Genomic DNA, 27,643 nt, shown 5'->3' with positions numbered 1-27,643 from the left:
GCTCAATAAAATACTTTGGAAAACAGCAGATTCTAGCATATAAAAATGGACACTTTTACACTAATGAAACTCAAATATAAAATAAAAAAAAATATTAAAGACAAGTGAATATTCACAGAATTTTAATCAGGTTTTTACACACAAAAAAAGAACAAAAATAACATTACATAAATGCATCCATTGCTTCTGATGACTAAGTCCACAACCTGGTTGGTCCTTTAGTGCCATGTGGCTGAGTCTTGTACAGTTTACTGTTTTAGCGAGTGAACGAGCGTACATGCCGGCCTCGTCCACCTCCGCTCCCGCTGCTGCTGAATTTCCCTTGACCACGCCCACTGTTACTTACGCCACCACCTCCCACATTTAGTCCTCCTCCACTTAGCCAGGAAAGGCCAGTACCTCTTCCTCTGGGGGCACGGTCTCTCGGAGCCAAACGGTATGCACCTGATGAAATTACGAAAAAATATTTTTTAAATATTTCTCCAATACCACTGTTATTTACTGACCAACTGCAAAAACCTGTAGTAAATACCTGTATTCGGGCATTCAAAGTTTAGTATTTATTCATAAGACTAAAGTTGTTTCTACAGGTCAATTAAATCCATAAACACCGATTTTATTTTTCTATTATTTTCATTGCCTTGTCTAGTCTGCTAGTTTTTATGACATTTACCACCTAACAGCTACTTTGACTGCAAGTACAGTACTGTGCAAAAGTCTTGAACCACCCCTCATTTCTTCATATTAAATAATTTATTACATTACAGCTGCAACAGGCTTTAAAGTGCCTAAAAATACAATTTAAGAATTGCTTGTTTATGCTAAAACCACAGCATCAACCTCTCATCTGTTCCAACCACTCAGCATTCAGGATCACCAGTACACTAATCATCATCTGCATCTGTTTCTCACTGGTTCATGCCTTAGATGTTTTTAAAGCTTGAATGAATCATGGATCACTGTGTGGCTTAACAAAGAAAAAAGGTGCAGGGACTGGACTAAAAATAAGAGCCTGAAAGGTCCTTCAGGAAGCCTGAAGAACTATTTCTCAAGACTACATTAAAAATAAAATATGAAAAAAATGAAAGGGCCTAAAGACACACAAACACAGTATATTTAGTAAACACCTAATATTTAGTTTATTAGATCACAGGTTCTTAAAAATTTGGCATGGACCTCCTATTTTAATGGGCCCCCACAAATAGTGTAGTAGACTTCACCTCAGAGTAACAATTCCTTAGCTATTTTTTTTACTGAAAGACGACTTGCAGGTAGCCTGGTAGTTGCAAAAAACTTGCTAATCTTTAAAAGATACCTGCATAAATTTGTGGCCTGATTAAAAAAAAAAAAAATTATTTAATTTCATTATTCATAATTTGCCAGGAATTTAAATGTACTTAATTATCTAGAAATACTAACAAACTGATATTCATACATATTTCCTTACATCTTGCAAACTTTTCATTTTATTTATTTTATGTTAAGCTGCTTTGCGACAAAGTTAAAATTGTGACAATGTTATGATTTAACCATTGTTAAATGTGTTACATAACTAAAACCGAATAGAATTGAATTGAATTAATACCTGCATGACCTGTTGGTGGCTGTCTCGATGGTAATGGCCGTGTGAAGTTACTTTGTGCTCCTCGTGGTTCACTGTATGTCCCTCTGTGAGTGACTGCCGTCACTGGTGCATTCCAAGTGGAGCCCCGCCCAACCTCTCGCCGAGGATAATTACCTTAGAAGCGAAAAAAAGATTAAAACAGCAATTTACAAAAGTTATCAGACTGCATTAAAAAGATCAGTATAAGCGCTTGAGTATTATCAGTTGTGCGTACTGGCAAGCAAGGCACTCTTGGGTGCGGGGGGAGTGAAGAAGCGGGTGTGGCTCTGGAAGCCTCGTCCTCTGGTTTCTCCAGTAAACAGTCCTCTAGTTGGTGGCTTGGCCCCTCCCCCTTTAAGTGGGCGTTTGGGTAGAGCCAAACCTGGGGGCAGGCTCACTTCCTTAAACTCTGCAGCCAAAAAGTCATCCACGTGCATGGAGGGCGGCCGACTCGTGTTCTGTTTGCGCTGCCGGAAGATGTCGTGCGGCCGGTTGAGCTGGTTGAAAGCACCACGGCCACGTCCGCGAGGAGCGACCATGATGTGAGCACGTTTGGCCGGCTCCACATACTCCGATTTGCCACTGGTAAGAGACACATGTAAATGTATAAAATGTAGTAATTATTGGGGGCAAATCTATGCTCACAAAGGGTGTTTTAATATATGCAGTATTTAGTCTATATGCAGTATTTAGTCTATTTGAATTGAACCCTAGTGTGTTTTTCTTCTTTAAACAGGTGAGACACCAGTCATACTGAACTGAGCCAAAGGGCAGAGCTGTAGCACTGTAGAAATCCAATGTGTTCTTCGCACCGATAAATAAAAGGTGAAATGTGATAGAGATTTAAAATAATTAGTTTTAAAATAAACTAATTGCTTATATAACTCCAGCTCCTTTTTTTCCTATGTTTGAGTAATTTTTGTGATTTCTCCATGCTTTTTGCAAAGCTTTTTGCATCCCTGTGTTTTTGACCAATGGAAGTGCACAAGAAAGTGTTTTTGTGTACCTAGAAGTGATAAAGGTTTCATGCTTGTGCTTCCCCAGTCTAAATCCCTTTGCTGGTTTGCTGTGGCCTGGTGAAGTAGGCTCGCTCAGGAACGACCGGTCTAACTCCGCCTTCAGGTTGAGATCAGGGCAGCACTGCTGCGCCAGCGTGACCAGGTCGACTTTAACCTAGAAGTGAATAGAAATTTCTGTAACTAAGCTGAAAGACTGAACTGGACTAAGATAAAGTAAATCAAAGCAAACAAACACACTCACCATGTCTTGTTCTGTCTCCATTTCATCTGACTGGAATGGAGAATACCAAAGAGCCCTCAGCTGATCGTCCAATAGATCCGAGAGAATATATACAGTTCTTTAGGGAGAGAACACACACAATCACACAGGAATATTAAGAATCAACATTAAACTTGTTGATTACCACCAAATAAGTTGATGGAGTAACAATTAACAATCAACAAGCAGTCCCTTTTAATACCTGTTGTTAAACTGGGTCTGGAGAGGTTCAGCAGAAGGCAGAGTTGGCTCTGTTTCATGTTCTGCTTGACTCATAGCCTCTCGAGAACTTTCCACTATTTGCCGCAGTCCCACCACGTTTTCCAGCAGAGCTTCCAAGGAATCATCCTCTTTAAGGAGTTCCTGGGAAAGTTTAGTAATAACAAAAGCATTAGATATCAAATACACCAAAATAAAAAGTTCAAACTTAGTCAGACAGCACAGTAGCTTTGAAGCAAGCATACATGTACACAAGCTAAAGACCACTGATTGAGCATACTGTTTCAAATAAACAGGACACAACATTAGTTGTGGCACAACATTAATATTCTGTGCAGTACAGGGCTGCATGAACTGATCAATTAAAAGTCATAAAATTTGATTGTAAAAAATTGTCGCCAAGAGATTTTAATAATGATTTGTTGAGCCATGTCCATGCAATATAGTTGATGGGAAATGTATTGCCACACATACTGTACATACATATTGTGCCCATAATCTAAAACACAAATTTCCAACCCTGGTCCTGAAGCAACCCCTGGTCTGCGTATTTTTAGTGCTTTTAGAAAAAAATAGCTAATGAATTAGTTCATCCAAATATGTGCAAATTAATTATTTAGCATGTTAAAGGGATAGTTTGTGATTTCTTTCGGTTCAGAAGTTTGTTTAGAAGTATAAAAAAATCTAAAAATAATCAATCAGGTTGTTTATAAAATCATAATACTTAAAGAATTGCAATACTAATCAAATCTTCATCTGTGTATTCGATATTATCATATTGGGTGGTCCTTGGTGATTCCCATTTCTAGCACTTAAAACAAATGAAACTCTTCATTCCACAGACATAGCTTTATGGCTAGTTCCGGCTAGCCATATGACGAGTTCTGGTTCGTCATACGGCGAGTTGTTACATTTCTGCTGAATACATGGTAAAATTTGAAAGATACCAACTCAGAGGGACTACAGAAGCTTTATGTGAGACTCAGCTGAAATTTGAAATGCATTTCTGCATGGGACAAAGGTTGTGAAATTTAGCTCTGATTTACTTTACTCACATTCCTGGTGACAAACTTTATAGGTTGTGACCTACTGTAATGTACTTACATGTACCTTAAATTTAATTTTAGACAGACTTGAAAAAACTATTATTACTCTATTTCCATGGCATACTTATTAACTAAAACACAGAAATTATTGCTCCACACTTTGCTTACATTGATATGTCTTGAAAAGCGTGGAAGAGCATTGCTTCTGATAAAAGTGGGCCACAGTTACTAGACCAGTGACTAGACTTGGTGCCTGCATATTGTACTTACTGCATCTGGTGCAAATTGTCCTTGTCTTTTCCTGCCTGAAGTTAAAGGCTAACACATGATTCTCTGAGACACCTAAAGCTAGCCAACCATATTGTTTTAAACAGGAAGGGAGGTGCTATCTGTATATAATGCTTTACAGATTTAGCTCCCTTGGAGTCCTGTACACGCGTGGTTATGTTATTGTTAACATTCAAACATTTTTATTGCTGATGCAGTTCATACCGTGATGTGTTTCTCTAACTCTGCAAGTGGATGATCAGAAGCATCATCTTTCCACTGGAGCAGCTGTTTCATATCGCTTACATTCAAGGCCAAAGAGCGGGAGTCTATATCTTCATCCTGTTATAGTACACAAATACTCACATAAACTCATAGTACATTTTTCATCTCTTCATATGCATGAACCTTAATTTTAACACACAATTCTGGCTTTATTACAACAAGCAAGAAGCTAGAAGTAATTTTATTGCTTACCACCGAATCGTTGTTGATGATCTGCCGTAGAAAATCCAACATGGCAGAAAGCAGTTCAGCCGATTCCTTGTTAAAAGATGCGATTTCTCTCCGTAGTAGTGACGACACAGCAGAACTGTGCTTCTTTAGTGAGCTGCAACATAAACCCATGTATGGTAAAAGGTCAATAATCGGTTAATTGCTGCAAATACATACATACATACATACAGACAGTAAGCATATCGTTACCTCTTCAAGTGATAAAGCCCATAGTCATGTTCGGTTAGGAACATCATTGTTCGGAGGCAAGTAAGCTGGAGGGTGTAGCTGCTGTGTGCGTTTCTGAGCACTTCCAACATTCTGTCACATATACCGGGCATCATGTCCTTCGAAGGCAAGGCATTAGCCAACTGCTCCACCTCAGACACACACACCTCCCCTGAGCCGCTCACAATCAGCGAAATGTCCTGGTCACACAGCGATTGGATAATCGATGCTATCAGTTCACTGTTCTGTTGCAGCGGTAAGCTGGCGTCCACCGGCGGAAGCAACATTGCAAGCAGCATCTGCAGCATCTCTGTGAGTTTGTCTTCAGGCTTCCCCTCACTCCGTACTTCGCTGCGTAGGGCTCCGCCCAGCAGAGCCAACATGGCTGCTTTACAGGAGCGCTGAGACACCAGTGAGTCTAGCAGGGCTAACAGCCTTGTCAGCTGCGATGTCACAGATTCCCTAAACAGAAAGCAAAAAATAACTTACATAAAATAAACTAACATCTATCTATTAAGATCACACAAAACCTTAAATCTTCACAGTAAATCAGCACTCCTTAGCCATGCACATATCTTACAGTTGCATCTCTTCATGCAGCTGCTCCAGCAGAGTTCTTATGACAAGGGTGGCAGTTGGAGCTGCAAGGTCACAGAGCTGCACACACACTCGCCGGAGCACAGACAGGAGAGGTGGGCAGCTGCTCACACACACACACCGCAGCACCTCCTGTAAAGTGTTTGCCTGAGCATGGAGATGCATACTCCACAGCTTACGGGTGTTCATCGCCACTCCGATGTCTTGGACTGACAAAGCCTGCCATAAAGAAAGAACAATTTATGTCATGTTTAAACAACAAAGTCTTATTCAAATGCAACTCCACAATTATGGGGCATCAAAGCGTAAGATCAAAAGTGTTAAAGAAGCATAACTTTCTATAGGGCAAAAATACAAAAAAAAATAAATTAATAAATTCTAAGAGTGCCAATAACAGAGCCATATTATAAAACAATAAAGTTCACGTATTTCAGCTACTATTTACCAAGTATAAATAAGAAAGAGAATTTTAGTATTGAGGAAATATATTACTGATAAATGTGCATTAATGTATTTAAATTTCGTCAATATAATCTACATTATAAGGGTTGGACAAGCAAAAAATTCATTAGCTAGCCCACTGGGTAAGTAAAAGGTCCACTGGCATGTTCAGTCCCATATTATGATCTCCCAAAAGTCCAATTAAAATAAGATAAAATAAGACAATGAATCTATTTCAATCAAGTATGATTAAGTTAATTAACACAGACTATAAACAATAAATGATAATAAAAACTAAAATTGTAGCTGTAATTTTGTTAATTCTGTTCTGAAGCATCATGTTCATGCCGACATTTTTGGCTATGAGCTGTGGTGGTCAATCTTTAGATGTAAAGACATCGGTAAACTTCATGTACACATGAGGAGCGTTCAAGTCCAAGCAGGACTTTTGATTGTGCCAATAACAGAAGACAGTTATGAGAGTAAAAACTAAGTTTTCTCTATATAATACCCTGCTACACTAATGCACTTATCCCAGTGTTTCACTAGTGCTTGGACACAGTCAAGGTAAAAAGTTTTCTCAGTATGCCAGAGGCATTATTGGACAGCCTGCTCCCTGTTCCTGGATTCCCAGGAACCCCTTTGATGGGCAAACAAATTGAAATGGCTTGGAGCAAGGTCAGGACTGTGACCTAAGCTAAACTATAATGTGCAAGTTGTGTTCTTGAATGATTTTCTGTATAATTCCTTCAGACAGATGCATCTCTTCCAAAAGTTGGTGACAAGTTATGGGTCAGAAGTTTTACTCGCTGAATGTTTATAGGAATGACTGCAGTGGACTACAGGTCACCTCGGCCGAGATCCCTATTCAAAGCCTTCTTTCAAACACTTGCACTATTCAAATGTTTTACTGCTGCCAAGATCTCATTACCCTTCCTGAAGGCTTGAGGCCTCTGTAAATGTTGGTTTTACAGCGTCATCCACGAGTCCCGGTTTGACTTGAACTCCCTTTGTACGTACTGGGACCAAATCATAATAATACAGTTTTGCAATAATGTGCCAATACAGGATAAATCTGTTACAATAAGCCATTGTTTTTTGTAGAATCCTGGTCATTTGCATGTTCTGTTGCTTAGCAACCAAGACTTACTTACTTAACAGACTATGTTACATGCTGAAAAGAATTTGCTTATTTATTAAGTATAATGAATAAGAAATAAAAATGTGTGTTACAATAGATTTTATCAAATTGTTTTTTGTTGCCGTTTATTCTAAAGCAATTTGCCATTTGAGGGTGTGCAGTACATGCGTAAGGACTGATTGTTCAGCATCTGTTTAAATTGATTTATGCCAGAATGCATTTCTCTCATCAGTCCCCTCCAGGTGTATGTGTGTATTACCTGTGTTGTTTGCATGGGCAGTGGTAAAGGCAGCAGCTCCGATAACAGACTAAGGCTGCTGTAAATGTTCTCCGGTGCGGCGGTAATGGAGTTGAGCACCTCTTTTAGCATCAGAGACCAGCTGTTTGCTGCCACGGTTTCCTCAGAACCTGTTTCCTGCTCACTCACTGCATGTGTGAAAGTCAGCAAAATGTCAGTGATCTCGCTCTGCAGACGCAGCTCCTCGGGATCCAGACGTCCCAACGGCGTAGAGAACGCGATCGTATGCAGGGTGACGCACACAGCCGGAACACGTACGTCCCTGAACTCGCATGCACCGCCATGCAGCAGCTCGCTGAGCATCGCTCGCATAAGCCTCAGCGCGCAGGACGCCAGCGACATCATCATTAGCCGCTGTGGCGTCGGGCCCAAGGGTCCATGTAATCGCCAGGGAGGTAGTAACACCGAGGTCAACTTTTGGAGGACTTTAATAAAGGTGTCCATTCCTTCAGCGCTGAACAGTGTGATCACTGCCTGATTCCACTTCAGGTCCTTCTGCTGACCTATATACACGAAAACAGTTTTATGATAAGTGTCCACAAGAGATGCACACACACACTGCCTCATTTTAAAGAATTTATCTGTAAAGGAAGCAGGGCTATAATAATAATTACAATAAAAAGTCAAATGTTGCAATTTTGCTATTTTCTAATGACATTTCTGCTGAAGATCAAGAGATGAATTAGACATTAGGTCAGAAGATCATGTTAAATTTTCTGATAATACAACTCGACGTGTTAAAGAACTTAAAACATGGCACCTTTGGTGGCAGAGCACCAAAGATATTAGTACACCATTTCCATTTACACCATTTACACCACAATTTCCTCTCTTTAAAGAGTTTCCCCACTGTGGGATAAATAAAGGTAGATCTAATCTTTTAGGACTTTCCAAATCATTGTATTGTCCATGCAAAGTGCTTGTGCGACAACTCTGATCAACTTCCTTTTATTTCTCGGCTTCAAAATAACTTGATTTAACTTCCCCCCCAAACACAGCCCTCTGGTCTTCATTTTGGTTTATTCTTTTGAATTTTTAATGCAGCACTAACAATCGAAAAACTGTTATTAAACTAAGAGCAAACATTAAGCACTATTAACTTTTTAAACACCTGGGCAAAAAATATCGGTCAATCACGTTTCAATACATTTGATCAGAGCTATGCGATTCATCGTTATTATTGATTAATTGGAATTTGCGGTTCATGTCAATGTTCGAAAATAAATTTAATTAATTTGATTTTAACAATGCCATAGTCTCATGCCTGATGCAGTAGACAGGCTTGTGTTTCTTGCTAACCTTGTAAAATGCTTTTTCTTCAGTAATTAAAAATATTCTATTCTTTTTTTTCTTCTTCTATTTTTACAACTATTTTACAAAAAGTCATTTAGGTCTGCAGCTTGCACTTTACCAATTCCTCATTTGCTAGAATAACCAAAAATTGTAAAGACTGGTGACAGTTTACACTTTATTGATCCCAAAAAGAGATATGTATGTGGTTGTACTGATTATGTTTTTTCTAAAATAACAAGAAACCTTGTTAGTGGAAGTAAGTTTGCATTTTGCATTTTCCAAAGAAGCAGTTTTATGTTGGGTCATATTCTTTTTGCTTAAATAAAAAAACTAATCTTATATACTCTAGCGTTTTCTTTATTTTAAGAAAAATTCTCGTTTTAAAACTCGAATTTTGTCTCAAAAAATTGGAGATTTTATTTATATCATATATCACATATCACCCAGGTCTACTTTGATAATCTGAAAATGGATGGGTTTAAACAAAAGGTGCCATGCACATAATCCAAATGCCTTCAATGTTTGGCAAAGTGGACATATTATCCTTGTCGTTCCAACATTTTAAGAGTATCATTAGGATCTGGAAGTGACCATTAAATAATTAAGATCACACTATGTATCATGTTTCATTAAATTATTCAATTAATAAACTGTTATTTAACATAAGAAATGCTATACTACATTTGACTGGACATTGTGTGTGTTTGTGTGTGTGTGTGTGTGTGTGTGTGTGTGTGTGTGTGTGTGTGTGTGTGTGTGTGTGTGTGTGTGTGTGTGTGTGAGTGTGTGTGTGTGAGAGAGAACCTGGCACAGTAGCTGGTGGACAGGCGATGTGACAAAGTACTCTTAGAGCAGTAACAAGGCCCACTCCGTTTGGTGTCATTACATTCTCCAGATTCTGCCACAAGAACCACAATCTCAGTTATGCACAGCTATACATTCAGTAGCTTGTCCACAATATAACTGGGTCATTGCATTGTATAAATGCATGCATTAGTCCCAATTATACATAAACATCTTTAATAACCGTGTGGTAAATTTTAAACTCTATAATACAAAAAAAATTATTATAGCAACATATTTAATGCAAACAGACCCAAGTCAATGGTGTATCCTGACTGTTTAAAATAATTGTAGCATATTTGTTTCCTAGGAACGGTCCGATTATTTCATAGTATACTTCAGAATATATTTATAAAATTCATTTAGAAATATAACTGTAGTAGAAAATAATATCATGCAATGGTAAATAATTTTTATCTTGACATCATAAAAGATGTTCTGTTACAATGTTCAAGATAAATGAAAAAAAAAAAGATCTACTAATTAATTTAATCAGCCAATACTGTGACAGCAGTAACACATAAAATTATGCAGATACAATTTAGAACAAAAATTAACATTAAACACCAAACATCAGAATGAAGAAAAGAACAAAATGTTAAAGAGAGACCAGGACTTGGTTTATCCCCATCATGAACTGATGACCAATGGCCATAAAATTTTACAACTTTTCTCTGTAACATTTACACTATGTGGGTTTTAACTGTCTGAAATGATACAATATTAAGTCAATACTTGTTTATACAGTCATTTACTAATGCTATTTGTCCTTACCGCTCTTCAAGTGCAATGTTAATAACTGTATTATTTTTCCATTCCAAGTGCAATATAGGTAAATTAAGTACAGTTAAATACTTATCTAATTTCTCTCACTTGCTCACCGTCTATACTGCTTTATCCTGTATTCGCAGAGGGCCTGGAGCCTTTCCCAGGAGACTTAGGGCACGAGACACCCTGAGTGCCAGTCCATCGAGAGCACACACACATACACACACTACGGGCAATTTGGGAACAAGATTTGGCCTGAATTGCAGGTCTTTGGACTGTGTGAGGAAACCGGAAAAAAAAATATTGCATGGTGACAGTGCTAACCACTACACCATCAGGCCATGTCTTATTTATTTTAAGATTAATGATAAAGTTCTTTAAATCTTAAATCGTCCAGCAGCCTATAGCCACCATAGCCTAAGATTCATGTTGCATCCCAACTGTTTGGTGATTTGTGTATATTAATATGCTTTCCTTCTTACCACGATTAAAAATAGTTACCATAATGTCCAAAAAACAGAGGAGGAGTTTGGCCTCCTCGCCCCCTAGAACTGGTATTTATTGTACACTTGTTCCCCATCATTCTGCATAAACACTAAAAATTTTTTTTTTTTGCATGATTTTGTTTTGCATATCTGTCACATGATTGGATAATTGCTTAAAATTTAATTGCAAACAGATGTTACTAATAAAATGGCCAGTGAGTGTATTTAAAACCAAATTCAGCAAATAATTATAAATACTAAATCAGACCATAATTTTCTTGTTCTCATAAGAAATTAAACAGACCTGTTTGATGTAATCAATAAGGGTTGGTATCCCACTCATATCAAAACGTAGCTTCTCCAGTGGTTCCAGCCATTTACTCAGCTCTGAAACGAAAACCACATGTCACCGACTTAAAAATACGATATCGATTTATAATATATATATATATATATATATATATATATATATATATATATATATATATATATATATATATATATATATACACACAGTATATACCTGTTGTGCTGGGCGGGATTTAGTCAGGCTACTGGATATTACACACCAGATAATTATAAACGAGTAATTTAAGTGCATTTAACGAGTAATAATATCAAGCATAACAGCACTGGAACGTCAAATAAATGTATCACTCCACATTACAAGTGTTCTAAATATCGTTAATTACACTAGGTCAGCACGGTCCACACTACTGGAAAGAGGGAAGAGCAGCTGCCTACCAAAACCCATATTCAAAACCAGTCATGTATGCAACCACAATTTAAGAAAACCTGTTTTTATTTAAATCCCCGCTTCTTATTATTATTACAGTTGTTGAAATGCTTGATTTTTATTTAATGTATTATATAATTTATTTCTGTAATAAATTTATTTTTAACATTCTCGGGTCCTGTGTCTGCCATCAAACTTTCCCACGGATCTTGGAAAAGGTCAGGCTATGCAGCATTTATCGTTGCACTCTCCGTTTTTATGGGAAAGAAGCCTGCGTATGAAGGAACCTTTGAACTAAAACAGTCCTTGTTGCAACTCTATGATGTAATCAGCCTTCAAATTTATCCTTCAAATTATTGGGTCCTGTATTGAGACACACCGGTGGTCTCCTATTGCTTTTTTTTCCCCAGCCATCTTTTCATATCATCACATTTTTTTCTAACTTTGCTCTTTATTTTGCCCACAAATTGCAGAAATATGTATGATGTGCAATGACATTATTTACAGTAATACTTTATTTCCACATAGGATGTCCTGCGGATTTGACATACCTCAGTGACATAATAATAGAGATATTTGGACATAAGTACAGCACTTCAACGTTTGTTTTTATCATGTTTCTGTGCTCACCACATAAAATCATGACTTTGGTAAGATTTTTTTTTTGTCTCACCTTGAAGTTTTGTGTTGTTCTCGTCTGCTTTGCAGATACCGAGTAATGGAGCAGCGTAGTGTTCCATCATTTTCAGCTCGGCAGAAGCCTGTACGACCAGCAGCACGAGCATGCAGGCATAGTTGTATGTCACAGACTTTCTGGCTTTTCCCTCCCTAAAAATAAATCAACACATTGGAGCACATTCATGCAGGATTCATCCACAGCTTATTTTGCTTTCGTCTACTGCGTGGTGTGTGCGTACTCACCCCTGTCCTTCTTTAGCGTGATGCTCGAGCAGGTTGACCAGGCAGCCGAGATTAACGTCCAGGCTTAGTACGTGTGAGACCGCGTTTCGTCCTGTGCTGCTGAAACTGATTAGATACAAGCTATGGAGTGTGGACAACACTTCGGGATTGTCACCTTCCTCGATCTCCAAAGCGTTCAGTTCTGCGACAGCTTGCAGGGCGTGCAGGGCCTGCATTAACCACACCCAGAAGCCATCGTCCAACGAGCTCTCAGGACCAGTGGCGGCTTCCTCCCCTTCTGCCTCCAACAGAGGGGTCATTGGGGCAATGTGAGCTAGGTTTGTAAGGGGTGCCAGGTGTGTGAGAGGTGTAAGCAAACGTAACAGGATGTTGGTGGGTTCGTGCTGGCTCAGAAGGAATAAGAGGCCTTGCTGGGATTGAGACAAGAAGCGTAGCAGCTCTCGCACGGCCTGCAGTACTCCCACGTGACTGCAAGTGGCTGGAGAAGTCAGTACAACCGCCAGTGACTCCAAGAAGTGGGCAGCATGCATATACCTGTAAGAAAAAAAATATTACTATAAACTTCATACATTTTCACTATTACAAATAATCATTTAGCTTTTTTTTTCATTTAAATTGTGTGTAAATTATTTCACACGTCAAAACTAAATATAAATTTCATCCTAAGTTACAAAGCTTTTGGTAACACTGACTCTCTTCAAACTCGCATGTCTGGTAAAGCCAAATAAGCGCATTTAAAGCACGTCTTATTTAAATTTCATGGTGCATCGACTACCACAGACACACTAACTTTTTCCTTTTATAGAAAGTCCAATACTTTAAGCTAACATGATTCTGACAATCACAAAAATAACTACCAATTATTTATTTTTTACAACAAAAAAGTCGCACAAAAATGTGACTAGGTTTCTTATCTTTGCCTAAATGAGTGAGATGAGGGGTGGTGGTGGTATGGGGTGGGGGTTATTATTAGACTAATCACCTGTAGAGTGTTGGATAAGGATCATCTCTTTCTGGAGGTCCAGTAATGCGTGCAGTGGTAGGAAAAGCTTTGCCAGGCGGCTGCACCATGCAGTGAGGCGCCGTTTCCAGCAGGTGGAGCAACTCTTCTAACAAACCTTGCAGCCTTTCCAGGTCAGCCTCTGATAGAGAGTTCGATTCCAGCAGCGTGTCGATGTCCATCGGGCTCTCTGGCTCCGCCTCGATGTTGTCCCTGTCTCCCTCCTCTCCCTCTCGATCAGTGCTTTCTCTCTCCCTCTCAGCTCCTTCTCTTTCTCCAGCCTCACCGTCTGCGGGATGGTGCTCGGCCCACACACCCGCTGTTTTCTGAAGGTCAGTCAGCACTTCGTAAAAATGTCCCTTTTGCACGATGGCAGCACCTGCTGTCGCCACTCGGACGGTCTGGTCCAACAGGAAGAGCTCGAGCAGACGCTGGTAGCCACTGGTCCCTTCGCTGTCTTGTTGGTCCGCTCTAATCAGCGCCTCCATGCCAAGGGGGTCACTGATGATGCTGTCGAGGGAGCGCAGAACACTGAGTTTCAGTGTGGATGACACATGATCGGCGAACAGGAGGTCTAGCAGGAGACCCACGACTCCCTTTCCCAGCAGGGCCTGCACAGTTTGAGTACCACAGTCGGCCAAACAAGATGCCAGTTTGGCGCCTGCTTTCAGTTGGCGCAGGTTCAAGGCGATGGGCTGTGCCAGGGCTGAATCAAGATTTAGAGCTGCGGATGTCCATTCAACCAGCAATTTCAGCTGCTCCTTCTGGCCCTCTGGGTCCTTCACCGCCATGAAGCTCAACCCTTTCACTAGCAAAGTAGAAACTTCCTCTAATGCTGTTACCCAGCCTGCACCGCGCTCTGGCTCTGGCCCCTCCCCACAGGCCTCTAGCAGTTCTGACAACTTGGCTGCAGACTCGGCCCATGGCAACGTTTGGTCCTGAATATCTGTTGCCTTAATACAAGTCAATTCAGCCTCATAGCGTGTGATATGGGGTGCAGTAAAGTGCTGGAGGGGGCGGAGTTCCCGTTCGTACGGATCGTATTGGACGGTCGGTAGTGATGCGAGGTCCTCAGGGGTACAGTCGAGATCGAAGGCTGGCAGTTTAAAGGGCCCACTCTCAAGATCCTCCTCATCACTGGAAATTTGTTCATAGCCATCGTCACCTAGAGTAACGAGAAAAAAATTACATTTTAAACTGAGTACAACAAGAATCATAAAACTAAATGAAATATATTCCCGCATGCAACATCTCAAAGTCTGCTTGCTTTCATTACGGAATTAACCATCTTGTAATATTTCCTCATATACGACTATGCAAAGCAGAATGAGTATAAGCTTGAGACATGGACATAAGTAACGAGTTCCATATCTATGCTGTGGCTGAGGGGGAGGCGGTTTAACATGCAGTGAGATTTTAGTTACTTCCTCTCTGCGCTCAGGTTAATGTGTGAGCATGCTGGGAGAAACACATCAGCACACACGCCTGAGGGACGCACACCGCGCTGCGCCTCCCCTACCTTCACCATCATCCTCCATCTCCTCCTCACCCTCTTCTTCCTCCTCTTCCTCCTCCTCCTCTTCCGGTTCGCTTCCTTCGGAGCGAGCAACTTCGTCTTCATCCTCCCCTGCGCCTTCATCTTCTTCCTGTTCCTGGTCCGAGTACGCATCGTCAGGAGGGAGGGAGCTTCGTTCGGGAGAGACCGGCTCCAAATCATCATCTCCTCGCTCCACGCTTTCCTCCTTCACTGGACCTGCAACACCATTGATTTAAAACACATGAGTACAGGATTGGATAATTTTTTTCAATTATTATTTATTTATATATATTTTATATATGGAACATTTACATACATGTGTATTGCATTCTTAATTTCAGCAGTACTGTGGGCAATATTCTTGAGCAGTACTGATTTTTCCCTGCTGAGCATTTGCCATTATAAAAATTCTAATTAATTACTTAATCATCTAGAACCAGTAGCTTAAAAAAGATAGGGAAATTTGCATTTCCACCACTTTAAGTGTATGAGAGGGTGTAATATTTTCGCCAGCTGTGCAGTCGGAAGCCGTGACGGCAATAACGAAAACTCAGCTGGATGGTGGATTTTAGGTGATTCGGTACTAATGCACAAACTGCGACTCCAAGCCCTGATGTTACATTATTTTTGTAATTTTTTGTGTTTTTTTGAAAAGTTCTTTTTCTCTTTTAGTTTTTTTTTTAGGATAAATGTTTCACTTTTCACACATTCATCAATTATCTAACTCTCCAATTCTATTACAAGGGCACAAGCTTACAAACACACACTCACCCAATCATACACTACAAGCCTCCAATTATGAGCCTCCAATAACTACCTGGACTCAATTAACATCAATTAACATCAACTGTTATACTAAACTGCCTGCTGCCTAACACACAGTATGAATGCAGATCAATTCCTGCTCTCTGTTTCACCCAAATGAGGATGGGTTCCCTGTTGAGTCTGGTACCTCGCAAGGTTTTTTCCTATTGCCATCTCAGGGAGTTTTCCCTTGCCACCGTCGCCCTCGGCTTGCTCATCAGGGGCTATCTAACCATTCTGATTCACAAAAAATTTACATTCCACATAAACTTAAATAATTCTTTTGATTGTGTAAAGTTCTTTGCAACAATCACAATTGTTAAAAGCGCTATACAAATAAAATTGAACTGAACTGAATTGAAATACAGGCAGTTTAAAAACACCAATCAGCCTTTACTGCATGTTAATGCACCATGGGAAGAAACCGGAGGACCCAGAACTATATTCTTGCACACAGACTGGAGATGAGATTTAAACCCCTAACACACTTGGAAATGCAAGGTGACAGGTGTCTCACTTAAAATAAAAAATATATATATAATAAACAACAACCAGTTCAGACACCTGATTTTCAATCTAAAAAGTTTCACACACCTGTCACCGGCAGTGCGTCCTCTTCATCATCATCCGGGGGTGGAGGCCCTGGTGGGGTTCGAGGGCCTCTGGGTTGTGGTCGGGGTGGACTTCCATTAAACTGCTCCTCGTTATCCCACTCTGACACAATAACAACACAATATGAACATAAAAACAATATACATTCCGTTACAACTGCCTCTAATGAAACTAGACTCTCCACTTTTCTTCTTTTAAATAGAGCCTTTGATTAAAAAGTAATGTTTAAATTTCTATATCATCCACATGTGTGTAAATATCTGATTTACTGACCATGCTTAACATTCCTCTTAGAGGCAGGTGCCTGTTGTTGCGGTGGCGGTGGAGGGGGTGGGGGCGGAGAATCGCGATCATGGCCATGTGAGCGCTCAGCCGTACCATACACCGCCAACGTTAGACACGTATACCAACCTCGCAGCACCAACCCGTCTGTATTAATCTAAAACAAAAATAGCAAACAATCAAGCAAGGTCTTGTCTCATTATGGTAATAACTCTTCTTCAAACCTACTACATATGTCTTGGTCACTACAACTTGAAGATGAAATAGTATGTAAGTTAATCTCATGAATATGAGGGAAACAGAAAGTATACCTTGCTGCTTATTGAGAATTATGGCATGAAATTACACAAGCAACCAGCAAGCGAACACTGATTACAGACAGACTGGAGTTCTTTATCATTAGATAAAATCAGACACTTGCAAAGTCTGTTAACAGTTACTCTATTTCCTTTAATTCACCAACTATATAATGGCTTTTTGTACAAATTAAAAGCATGACACGTTTCTTTTTATTGTTTTATTACTTCCTCATTTCATATACATGCAAATAGGAGGGCAGTCTTCATAATAAATACTAAAAAAAAAGAGCACCATGCTCAAAAGAGAAAAATATGACCCTATGCTCAAACTTCACTTTCCCTTTTTAAAAGGTCCGTGCTATTTCAGAAACCCTCTCGTTTAAAGGGGAGGGGCAAAGGGACTGCCTTATATGCAAATATGAAGTTCTTCTCATATTCAACATGTCCAATGACACAGAATTACTTTGCTTTTGTTAACTGAAACATGTCAGATGTAAAGAAAAAAAAACTTGTCTCTGATTTAATGCAGTTAGATCAGCTTGTGTTATGAAAAGATATGATATTTGATCTAAACACTTTCCCATGATAGGGAGAGGTAAAGGGAATTATGTCAAGCATGCAAACAACTGATGATTTGCATAGCCATCCTAGAGCTAGAAAGTCAAGTTAGTGTAGCACTTGTCGTATAGGAGTAGACAAAGGCTGCCATGGGTAGCATTGATAAAAACATTAGGACTTCTTTTTTTTCTTCCACGCATTTAAAATATACTTAAGGGAGAGAATGTTAGACAAATGTAAGTCTACACGTCTCTCACCTTTCCACTGGGCCTGAAGACAATTGATTTGTTCTCATCGTACTCCAAGCTAAAGAAGAATAAATGACAAGCGTAACATTAGGGAAATGACTGATATCAATAATATTTGTGAAGTAATTAACGACTATAATCATTTCATTTTAAAGCACAATAATTAACCATGTGTATATTAGTTGTAAATGTTGGCATTTGTAAGTGTGTGCGCACTGGTGTGTTGGGTGTGTGTGTATATGTGAGTGTTTGTGTGTGGTGTAGTACCTGCCCAACCGGTCAAACACTGGGGTGCTGGGTTTGGACACATTGTTAAAAAACAGGTCTAACTGGAAGGCATGAGGAGCAGTTTCTCTGAAGAAAAAAAAAGAAAGAAAATGTCCACACACACACACACACACACACACACACACACACACACACACACACACACAGTGTGTACATCAGATTCAAGTTTGACGAAGCCCCAGAAGACACACATACTTTCCATTGGTTTGGAAAGGAAATAAAAGCCCATTAAATCATGAACATCACACATTCTACTCAAACACCAATACAATACCGTATAGTTACACTGCCCAGGCCTTTAAATCTAATTCCCTTTCAATTTCATTAACAAAAGTACAATATGTGGCACTGTTTCCACTGACAAAACATGAACTTCATGAACAATACCTAACAGTCGTAACCACATTTTTAAGCAAAAAAACTCTGGTCCTACAGACAGTAACCTGAAATGACCCAAAGATGTATTATTCCTAAATCTAAACAGCTCATTAAGAAAAAAAGTCATCACAATAAGTAGAAAAGGCATTCAAGAAGACAAACACACAGATAGGTGAGTCATAACTGAAAGCAGGAGAATAGGGGGTGTGGTGTACTTGATACCTAAGACGACTGAGAACAGGAGAAACCAAGACACACACGAGAAAGAGTGAAAAAGTTAAAAAACAATCCTGTTTTATCAATACAAGCTTCAGCTAAAACTATTACTTCGACCAGAAAGATTAATTACTGTCCGCCTTAAAGAAACCAGACTAATGTTAATGATGACAGCAGCATATAATTACTAGTATTGACGACACTGTGGTTTACACATCTGTGATGTGTATTATTATGTTTTATGATGAGGGAGCAAGGAAGCAAAAACACGTGATATTTAATTTAGATTAATTTGTTAGATTAATCGATCATTGTTTCTATGGTTAATTTAAAGAATGAAGAGATTTTTTAAAATAAATACAACATGACCATCAATGATGTTATGCAGTGACTAAAAATTTTATTTTAATTAATTTAGAATTTTAGACACTGTGTTTTGTTAACAGATTATGACACGTAAATTATGGCATACATTAACTAATAATGAATAAACAAAATTCATTGGAAATCATTCATTCACATGGAAAACACCTACAGAATCTACTTACAGAACTCACTTCTTGTTAATACGAGGGTTGTTCAAGTCAAACCAGGACTTTTGATTGTGCAGAATATCAAAGTTATGAGAGTATAACTATCTTTATTTCTCTTTATAATTCCCTGCTGCACTAATGCATGTCTTCCAGCGTTTCACTAGTGCTTGGATACCAACAAGGTAGAAAGTTTTCTTAATACACCGGGCTATGACTGGACCGTCTAGTTATGTTTTTAAAAGACGATGTACAACCTCATACTAGCACCGCATCACTTTTAGATTACAGGAAATTGAATAGGAGTTATTTTCACCTTACTATATAGTTCTGAGCTTGCTTCAAGTGATTTCCACATGTTTGGATCACTACAGGGGTTCGTTGGAGGCAGTCCAATCTTTCTACCTTGATGGAATCCACTAATAAAACGCTTTATAAGTGCTTTAGTGTTGAGGGGGAGTCAAAAGTCCTAGTTTGACTTGAACGCTACTCGTATTCACAGTAAAGTCTTCATGCCTGCTAAGCCACTATTAAAATATTTACCCAAAATAAATCATGCCAAAGGTAACAACGTCTAAAAAAATTCAAGTGAAAAGCAAATATAATATCTTGAAGGAAGAAGAAGAAAAAATTGTTGCATAAGTGTGCACATTTCTTTATGCGACTGTGCTCAAAATTAACCAACCACATTCAAACTCGAGCTAAAAATGAACCATAATATGCCTGTCATCAATGTTAACTCTGATTAACACTAAATAACGATTAGCAGTTTCTGTACTGCACTGCATTGCTAAAGCCATGGTTTGCAAAGAGCTTACAGGTAAGGGGCTGGTAAAGGTTAAAAATGGTTGTCATTAGCTTTACCATGGAACAAACAGGGCACCAGTGTTGACATTACCAAGAACAGGATGTCCCTCTAAAACCGATAAAAGTACAAGAACCATTTAGAACCGCTTCCAAGAGATCCCCACAACGTTAAAGAAGCTGCTGGAAAATCTGGTACACATTCTGCACTTGTCAACAATCTCTACTATTCCTCACATACTTATATATGTTCTCTCGTATGAAGAAAAACTCCACACCAAGCAAAAGTTTGCCAAAACATGTACGCACAGTCATCGGAAAAAAAACATGTAGCAAGATATTACATGATTTATAGAGACCTGAGTGAAACTTTTGGCAAATTCAATTCAATTCAATTCAATTCTATTTGTATAGCGCTTTTAGCAATTTTCATTGCCGCAAAGCAGCTTTACATAGTCAAAAGAATTATTTAGGTTTGTATGAAATGTGAATTTGTATGAATCAAAATGGTCAGTTTGTCCCTGGTGAGCAAGCCGAGGGCAAATAAGAAACATTTTTCCCACAAGAAAAAAAAAAAAAAAACACCCCAAAGATGACATCCACAGTGAAGCATGGTGGTGGTTGCATCATGCTGTAGATATTGTGATTCAGAAATGTGTTCCATAAATTGAGTAATCATGTTTACCAGATAACACTATACTATATACTGTATACTACACATTAATTTAATTCACTTAATCAACTGATATAGTCCATCTAACCAAAGATATTTAGTAAAGTTGTGCTTTGGTAAAATTGATTGCTATGATTGTTTTTGCCTTTCAATACATTCATAAGTATTGCAATAATTTTCAATCATTATAAGGGAACTACATGACTACAGATTCTCTCACACACTCATTCACTATACTGCTTACCCTGTACAGGGTTGTGGGAAGCCTGGAGCATATCGCGGACTAGGGGCACAAGGCAAGATCTACCCTGTGCCAGTCCATCACAGGGCACAAACACAAAAACGTACACACTACGGGCAATTTGGAAACACCATCCGCACGTCTACCCTGCATGAGAATTGTTTGTGCTCTTACCCGAAGGCTCTGCTGTCCGGGAGGTTGCTGTGGGCTTTGATACCTGGAGGGATGACTCGGACCTCTGTGATCATTACACCATACGGAAACCGCACCACATCCACATTTGTGAACTACAGGACAGGAAATAACCACAGAAAAAAATGGCACATAATGTAAGAACTTTCCAACAGCTCCAACATGAATATAGAAAAAACACTGGTTATCTGCTATACAACAAATTAACTTTTTTTGCCTATTATTTCAACATTTAGTTTTTTATCAAAATGACCATCATTGAAATGGAAAAAAAATCAATTTCTACAAACACAATTTGGCAACGTTTTGATAAAACAAAAATCTCTAGTTATTTAAATAATCACCTCCAGCAATTGCTCTTATTTAAAACTGAAATAAACCTGCCCCCTTAAGTTCTACAAAACAGAAACTGGCTGAACGATGGCAGGTTTCATGTTAGTTTCAGATCATTATCATCCAAAACACAAAGTGCTAATCTCAACTGTACCAAAAATGGAATAAGTAGAATTTATGCTTTTAAATAAATAGATATAAAAATGGACAGACAGATAAATAAAACTTGGCTTGACATTATTACAGCAGAAACAACTTTATCCCACAGCACTGCTTAATTCTTTAGTCTGATTTGGTGTTGATTTTTGAATTTACTTTTGCTATTGTTTTCATTTGATTAAGTTCAAGAAACAGAAAAAAGTGGGAAGGTGTATATATATAAACATTTGGCTGGTAAGAGTAACTCTTCTGTGATTATGAGAGGCATTCAAACCAGGACATTTGATTCTGCAGAATAGTATAACACAGTTCTTAGAGCAAAAACCCTTTATTTCTCGATATAATCCCCTGCTAAACTAATGCACTTATCTCAGCATTTCACTAGGGCTTGGATACCACCAAGGTAAGGGTTAGTCCTCTCAGTTCAACAGAGCCATGATTGGACATACTGCTTCATGTCTGAAACTCTGGTCTCGTAGGGACTTTTACAATTGTCACCCACAGACATACAGGCTTCTTTAAAACATGTTTTACCATTTAAATGTTTTACTGCAGCTGAGAGTCTTAACACCATCCTGTGCTTGTGTGTGTGTGTGTGTGTGTGTGTGTATGCATGGATATATATTATTTTATTTTTATTTAAAATATCACTTAATTTCAAGGGACAGAAAATTTACTTTGAAACTAGTTTCTCTAATAACATACATTTAACAGGAATGAATGAATGAATAAATACTGGTCATTAACAGAACAGTGTAGATTTGTATAGATGCATTCAGGTATGAAGAGGTGCGTGTTTTAAGGGGATAGGAGACGGAATGACTTTTTTAATGTGATTAATCACATCTTATTAGTATCCATGCTGCAAATGACAGCACTTGAATGAGAAAACAAACAGGAGAGACAGTTATCAAGATTCTCTGCTCTGCAGTGTGCCGGTGTTTGTTGGCATCGATTTCTTGCCGTGTATAAATGTATGCACAGTCTATAAGTCTATAAGCAATAGGTACAGATGTAATGTTTACTTAAAATAATACTACTTCAACATCCTGGTTATTACAATAACCACGTCCAATAATGTTCGCTTTTGGACGTGCCAACATGCTAGTGCCTTTAGCCACTCTGCTAACTACCTTGCTTGTTTACAAATCACACAGACAAAAAAAACAAGCTCGTTAACTTGGCAGACAACATATTATTGAAACTGTCTCGCACAATAATTACATATGCAGAACGCCATAATTTACCTCTGCACTCTGGTGCTTAAACGTGTCTAAAAACAGAAGCTCCATTGAGGAATCCCCCGCCATCTTTGTTGCTAGGTCATTTGTACTTCCTGCTCAAAATTCACTTCCGGGTCACTGCAAACTGCGCCAAAAAAGAAAACAACAATAAACCAGATTAAAGCCTGATTCTCTAATGCGTTTAATGTATACAGCATGAATAGAAAACATTAAGTATTCATATTGCCATATAAAAATGCTTTATTACTGTAGGCAAACTGTATTATTATAGAATAATTATGACCAGTGAGATTCCTTTTTTAGAGACAATTCTGGCATTTTCCTACATAAGATGTAAGATGATTTATATAACAACAACAACAAAAAAAAAGGAAAAAAATTGCACTATTTCTTTTCCACTATATGGTGCTGCACATATCTCCATGGAAGAACAACATTGCTTAGTTTATTGGAGAAAACATTTCCACAGTTATACACAATTTTTAATACAATGACATACCCCCTTTATTTTATTTTTATCTTTTAATACAGTTACATTTTTTAACAATAAATGCACCCTAGTATGTTTCTTTTTTAAATATAGTTGCTTGTCTATTAAAAAAAGAAGAAAAAAGAATATATATATGTATGTATATGTATGTATATATATATATATATATATATATATATATATATATATATATATATATATATAAACTATAATACAAAGAATTGTAACTTTAAAACATGAAATTATTTCTCACTTTCAACGCATCAACATCCATATCAGAGTCTATCTCATCCAAGATAAAAAAAAAAAAATCTCACAGCATTTAAACATGTTCATGCTAGCATTTGTGGTCTGTTATTGTCAGAGACGAGGTACCCACACACACACACACACACACGCACGCGCACATGCTAACTCCATGATCTTTCTTGATTTTTATTTCTTTCTACACTGTAAAGCAATGACAAAGTCATCCAAAATATGCAATGATCTCATATATTGAGATGTGTCTGCTACTCATTAAAAGTAAAGCCTTCATAATGGCTCTAATCTGAGATGCTGTTTGTTAATTGGTGATTTCTGAGGCTGGTAACTCTAAATGAATTTCACCTCTGCAGCAGAGGTGAGTTTTGGTCTTGTTGTTCTAGCAAGGTCTTCATAAGACTCAGTTTCATCATGGTACTTGATGGGGTTTCCAAAAGCATTTGACTATACTGTTTTGCAAGAGCAATTCCAGAACAGCTAACCTTTGTTTCCTAAAATAACAAGAGTGTTGTTGTTACTTAATTACATAATTCCATATGTGTTATGTAATAGTTTTAAAATCCTCAGTATTGTTCTTGTAGAAAAATAAATCCAAGCTTGTGTCTAAACTTTTGACTTTATATATAAAATTGTGTTCAGGATTTCTTTTTGTTTAGTTTTTTTCCTGAGGTGGAATTACACTAAGCTTTAAATCAACAAATTTACAGAATATTCCTTTGATTAAATTGTTGAACAAATCCTAAATAACTACATGCATTAGACGCTGCACTCTGGCTTTAACGCTTTACTATTCAACTTTCTTGGATGTAAGAAGTGTTTGGTGCTTCTTAACTTGTTTATAGAAACACAACCAACTGAATGACATTGCAAAGACGAGTTAAGTTACAAGTAATTAGAGGTAGCTTTTTAAACATACACAATGATATATTTTTTTAAGTGTTCCTCTTGGATTAAGTTACCTGAACCTTCAGAGATCAGTTAGGATCGAATATAACAACTGGCTTCTATATAGCATAATATTAACAGAAATTGATTTGTTATCACCTCAGTTTTAAAAATACAGCTTACCTCTTGTCATTATTTATAGATTTCACTTTTGAGTTATATATTTGGGTCAAAAACAATAAAATGTATAACCATAAAATGTATAACATGGAAAACAAAGCATTCCAAGTCTTTAAGTGGCCTGCTTAAGGTATTTACAGGTTTTATATAATACAACTCTGAGGCACAATGTTAAGTCACTTGGAAGTTGGATCCTTCAATCCTTCTAGTGTTTCTTGCATTGTTAGAATTTATTTGTCAAATCAGGCCTGGTATTTACTGTTGAGCGAGGATATCTCAATATATTTTAAGGGTGCATGTAATTTTGAACACATATTTGAATAAAACTACACAATGTCTCTGTATTTCCTGGTTTATACACAGAAAGGGCATTCAAGACAAACCAGGACTTATGATGACATTTACAGAAGACATCAAGCACAGTACGGTGATGAGACTCTTAGCTGCAGTAAAACATTTGAATAGTGCAAATGTTTTAAAGAAAGTCATGCGTCAGTGAATGACGATCCCGACCGAAGTGGCTCAGAGCCCACTAATGAACATTTAGCAAGTGGAACGCCTGATCTTCTCTTAAAAATCTGTGATTAACTTGCTATCTCTCTGTGGGAACTGTACACATTATCATTCATAAATTCAACTTGAACAATGCAATAATTTGGTTTGGGCATTATTGTCACCACTTATACAGTCCTGAACTTGTTCTAAAAGATTTTTAAATGTTCTGGCCATTAAAGGAGTTCCTGGGAGCCAGCATTTCAGACATAAAACAAGCAGTCCAAAAATGGCTCTGAGATTCTTAGAAATCATTCTACCTTTATGGTATCCATGCACTTGTGAAACTCTGGGATAAGTGCATTAGTGTAGCAGGGGCTTATATAAAGAAATAAAGGTTGTTTTTATTTTGGTAACTGTGCATTACTGCCTCATAGGTCCAAGGTTACTTGGATCCTTGGATTACTGTCTGTTTGTTCTAGTCTTGCATGTTCCCTCTTTGTTCGTGTGGGTTACTTTCTGTTTGTTCTTGTTTTGCATGTTTCCCATTGTCCATGTGGGTTTCTTCCGAGGTTATTCAGTGTCTCAGTCAGTCTCCTACCTCCCAAAAACATACCAGTAGGTGGACTGGTTATGTTAATTGTGTGTGTGTGAATAAGTGTGTGAGTGAACAAGTGTGTGTGTATGTGTGTGTGTGTGTGTGTGTGGTGCCTTTTGATAGACAGGCCAACCATTCAGTCTGTGTCCACATCTCACACCCAGTTTTAAGGTCCGTATCCACCCATCTGACCAGGATAAAGCCATTACTAAATATGGTATAAACGAATGCAGGGTTTCAGGAATTTTGGGGGAAAAATTTTATTACTTAAAAACACATTTCCGAATTATTTAATATTTTATCTTGACATAGTTGATAATTCATTGTTAGTGAATAGTTCATGAAGAGTTCTATACTGTACTGTACACTTACAGTAGAAAGGTCTTAATAGTATTTAATAAGCTCAGTTTTTTCACCCTTGTATTTTCAATATGTTAGTATGACCTGAAAATGTGAATATATAATTTATCTTTCAGAATGACAAAATGTATAATTGGACTGTAATTACTAAAGATAAAGCTTTAAAGGTACAACAAATGCCACTTTCTAGGTAAAAAGATAGTTGGGAAAATTTAAATGCTTAAGAGCTTGAAGCCACAAGCAATGGAACATGGGGGATGTCCTAGGATCATGTAAACACTGCTTAACATACGCCTTCAGTTATCGTTTCTCATCTGGAATGTCTGATTTTGGTACAGATCACCATTTATTTTATTTGATGGTTACTTGAGTGGGCATGATTTAATTCTAATTAGCTTCCAGAGAAAAGCGGGTGGTAAAATGTACAATTCATATGTATAATGGACATTCGTAAGCATAAATTTCTTTGCATATTAACATCAATGTTTATGTTTTTTTTATTCTTTAAAAGAATTTAATGTTACTTTCATAACTTTAAATTAATTTTCAGCATGGTGGTACATATCTTGTCCCTTAATCTCTTTTACAAGTGGCACACATAGATCAGTGACAATTTATATATTCTGAAAAAATTATGTCATTCAATACTGCACAATTCTGAGCCTTATATTTTTTTTTAATGCAATGAAAAACAAATAATGGCTAAGACACTTTGGGTTATGAGGGCTACAGGTACACTATATCCAAGTTTCTAGGTGTAAGCATGATAATAAGGGTACAAAAGATGCACCTCCCTGCTGAAAAATCCAGTTTCTTCAGATCTGCTTTTCGACCACACAAGCTGAACTAGTCAAGCTGGTAGACCGTTTTATTTTTCTTATCAACTATTTGTCTATGATGTCGTAGGAATAGCAATTAAACCAGTGCTCTCTAATGACTGTCTACCTACCAGCTTAACTAGTTCAGCTTGTGTTTTGAGAGCTGTTGGGTTTTTCCAGCACTTTTTACCTACATATGATGGAAACGTCCCTGTGTACCTAAATGTGCAAATTAATGTATCACTTGAGGTACAGAAACACAGTTTAGTACACTATTTATTTCTTTAAAGGTATAGTGATAAACGAATTTCCGAAGATATGAAGCTGGTTTGGCTTTACTCTGTGTTTGTGTGTGTGTGTGTGTGTTTTTCCTGGTCCAATGCCACGTCCCTGTTTCCGAGCACCAATGAGAGAGCGCGCTCGTGCTGGCCAGGTAACGCGCTACCTGTGGGTCACGTGGGCGCTGGCCAGGTAAGAGGCGCGCACAAAAGTAAGCACG

General features: G+C 38.0%; 1 protein-coding gene across 3 annotated transcripts; it reads right to left on the bottom strand.

Moving 5' to 3' along the window:
* Positions 1–105: 105 nt before the first annotated feature.
* On the bottom strand, positions 106–23,136 carry virma (vir like m6A methyltransferase associated). Of its 3 annotated transcripts, none has more exons than XM_053487841.1 (23): positions 23,061–23,136; positions 21,304–21,416; positions 18,267–18,353; positions 18,009–18,057; positions 16,886–17,051; positions 16,595–16,714; positions 15,179–15,412; positions 13,642–14,824; positions 12,660–13,193; positions 12,412–12,566; positions 11,307–11,389; positions 9,711–9,804; positions 7,575–8,116; positions 5,717–5,952; positions 5,119–5,598; positions 4,891–5,023; positions 4,639–4,755; positions 3,084–3,244; positions 2,864–2,960; positions 2,610–2,776; positions 1,839–2,185; positions 1,586–1,738; positions 106–444 (listed from the first exon to the last, which is right to left on the bottom strand). In XM_053487841.1, exons 1-23 carry the CDS (start codon positions 23,121–23,123, stop codon positions 257–259), a joined length of 5,502 nt encoding a protein of 1,833 aa, XP_053343816.1. In that variant the 5' UTR covers positions 23,124–23,136; the 3' UTR covers positions 106–256. The 3 variants fall into 3 exon arrangements, with proteins under 3 accessions (XP_053343816.1, XP_053343817.1, XP_053343818.1); XM_053487842.1 differs by having other exon boundaries at positions 4,894–5,023; XM_053487843.1 differs by having other exon boundaries at positions 15,209–15,412.
* Between the last annotated feature and the right edge of the window lie 4,507 nt (positions 23,137–27,643).

This window comes from Clarias gariepinus, chromosome 26 (genome assembly GCF_024256425.1).
Source record: "Clarias gariepinus isolate MV-2021 ecotype Netherlands chromosome 26, CGAR_prim_01v2, whole genome shotgun sequence".
NCBI classification, from domain to species: Eukaryota; Metazoa; Chordata; class Actinopteri; order Siluriformes; family Clariidae; genus Clarias; species Clarias gariepinus.
The sequence above is the reverse complement of the archived record's forward strand: the minus strand, read 5'-3'. Positions and strand labels throughout refer to the sequence as shown.

Coding starts and splice junctions, on each gene's coding strand:
- virma (XM_053487841.1), bottom strand. CDS start 23,123: ATGGCGGGGGATTCCTCAATGGAGCTTCTGTTTTTAGACACGTTTAAG. Junction 18,058..18,266: donor GTGTTTGACCGGTTGGGCAG/GTACTACACCAC, acceptor ATTCTTCTTTAG/CTTGGAGTACGATGAGAACA. Junction 3,245..4,638: donor AGTTAGAGAAACACATCACG/GTATGAACTGCA, acceptor AAACTTTCCCAG/GAACTCCTTAAAGAGGATGA.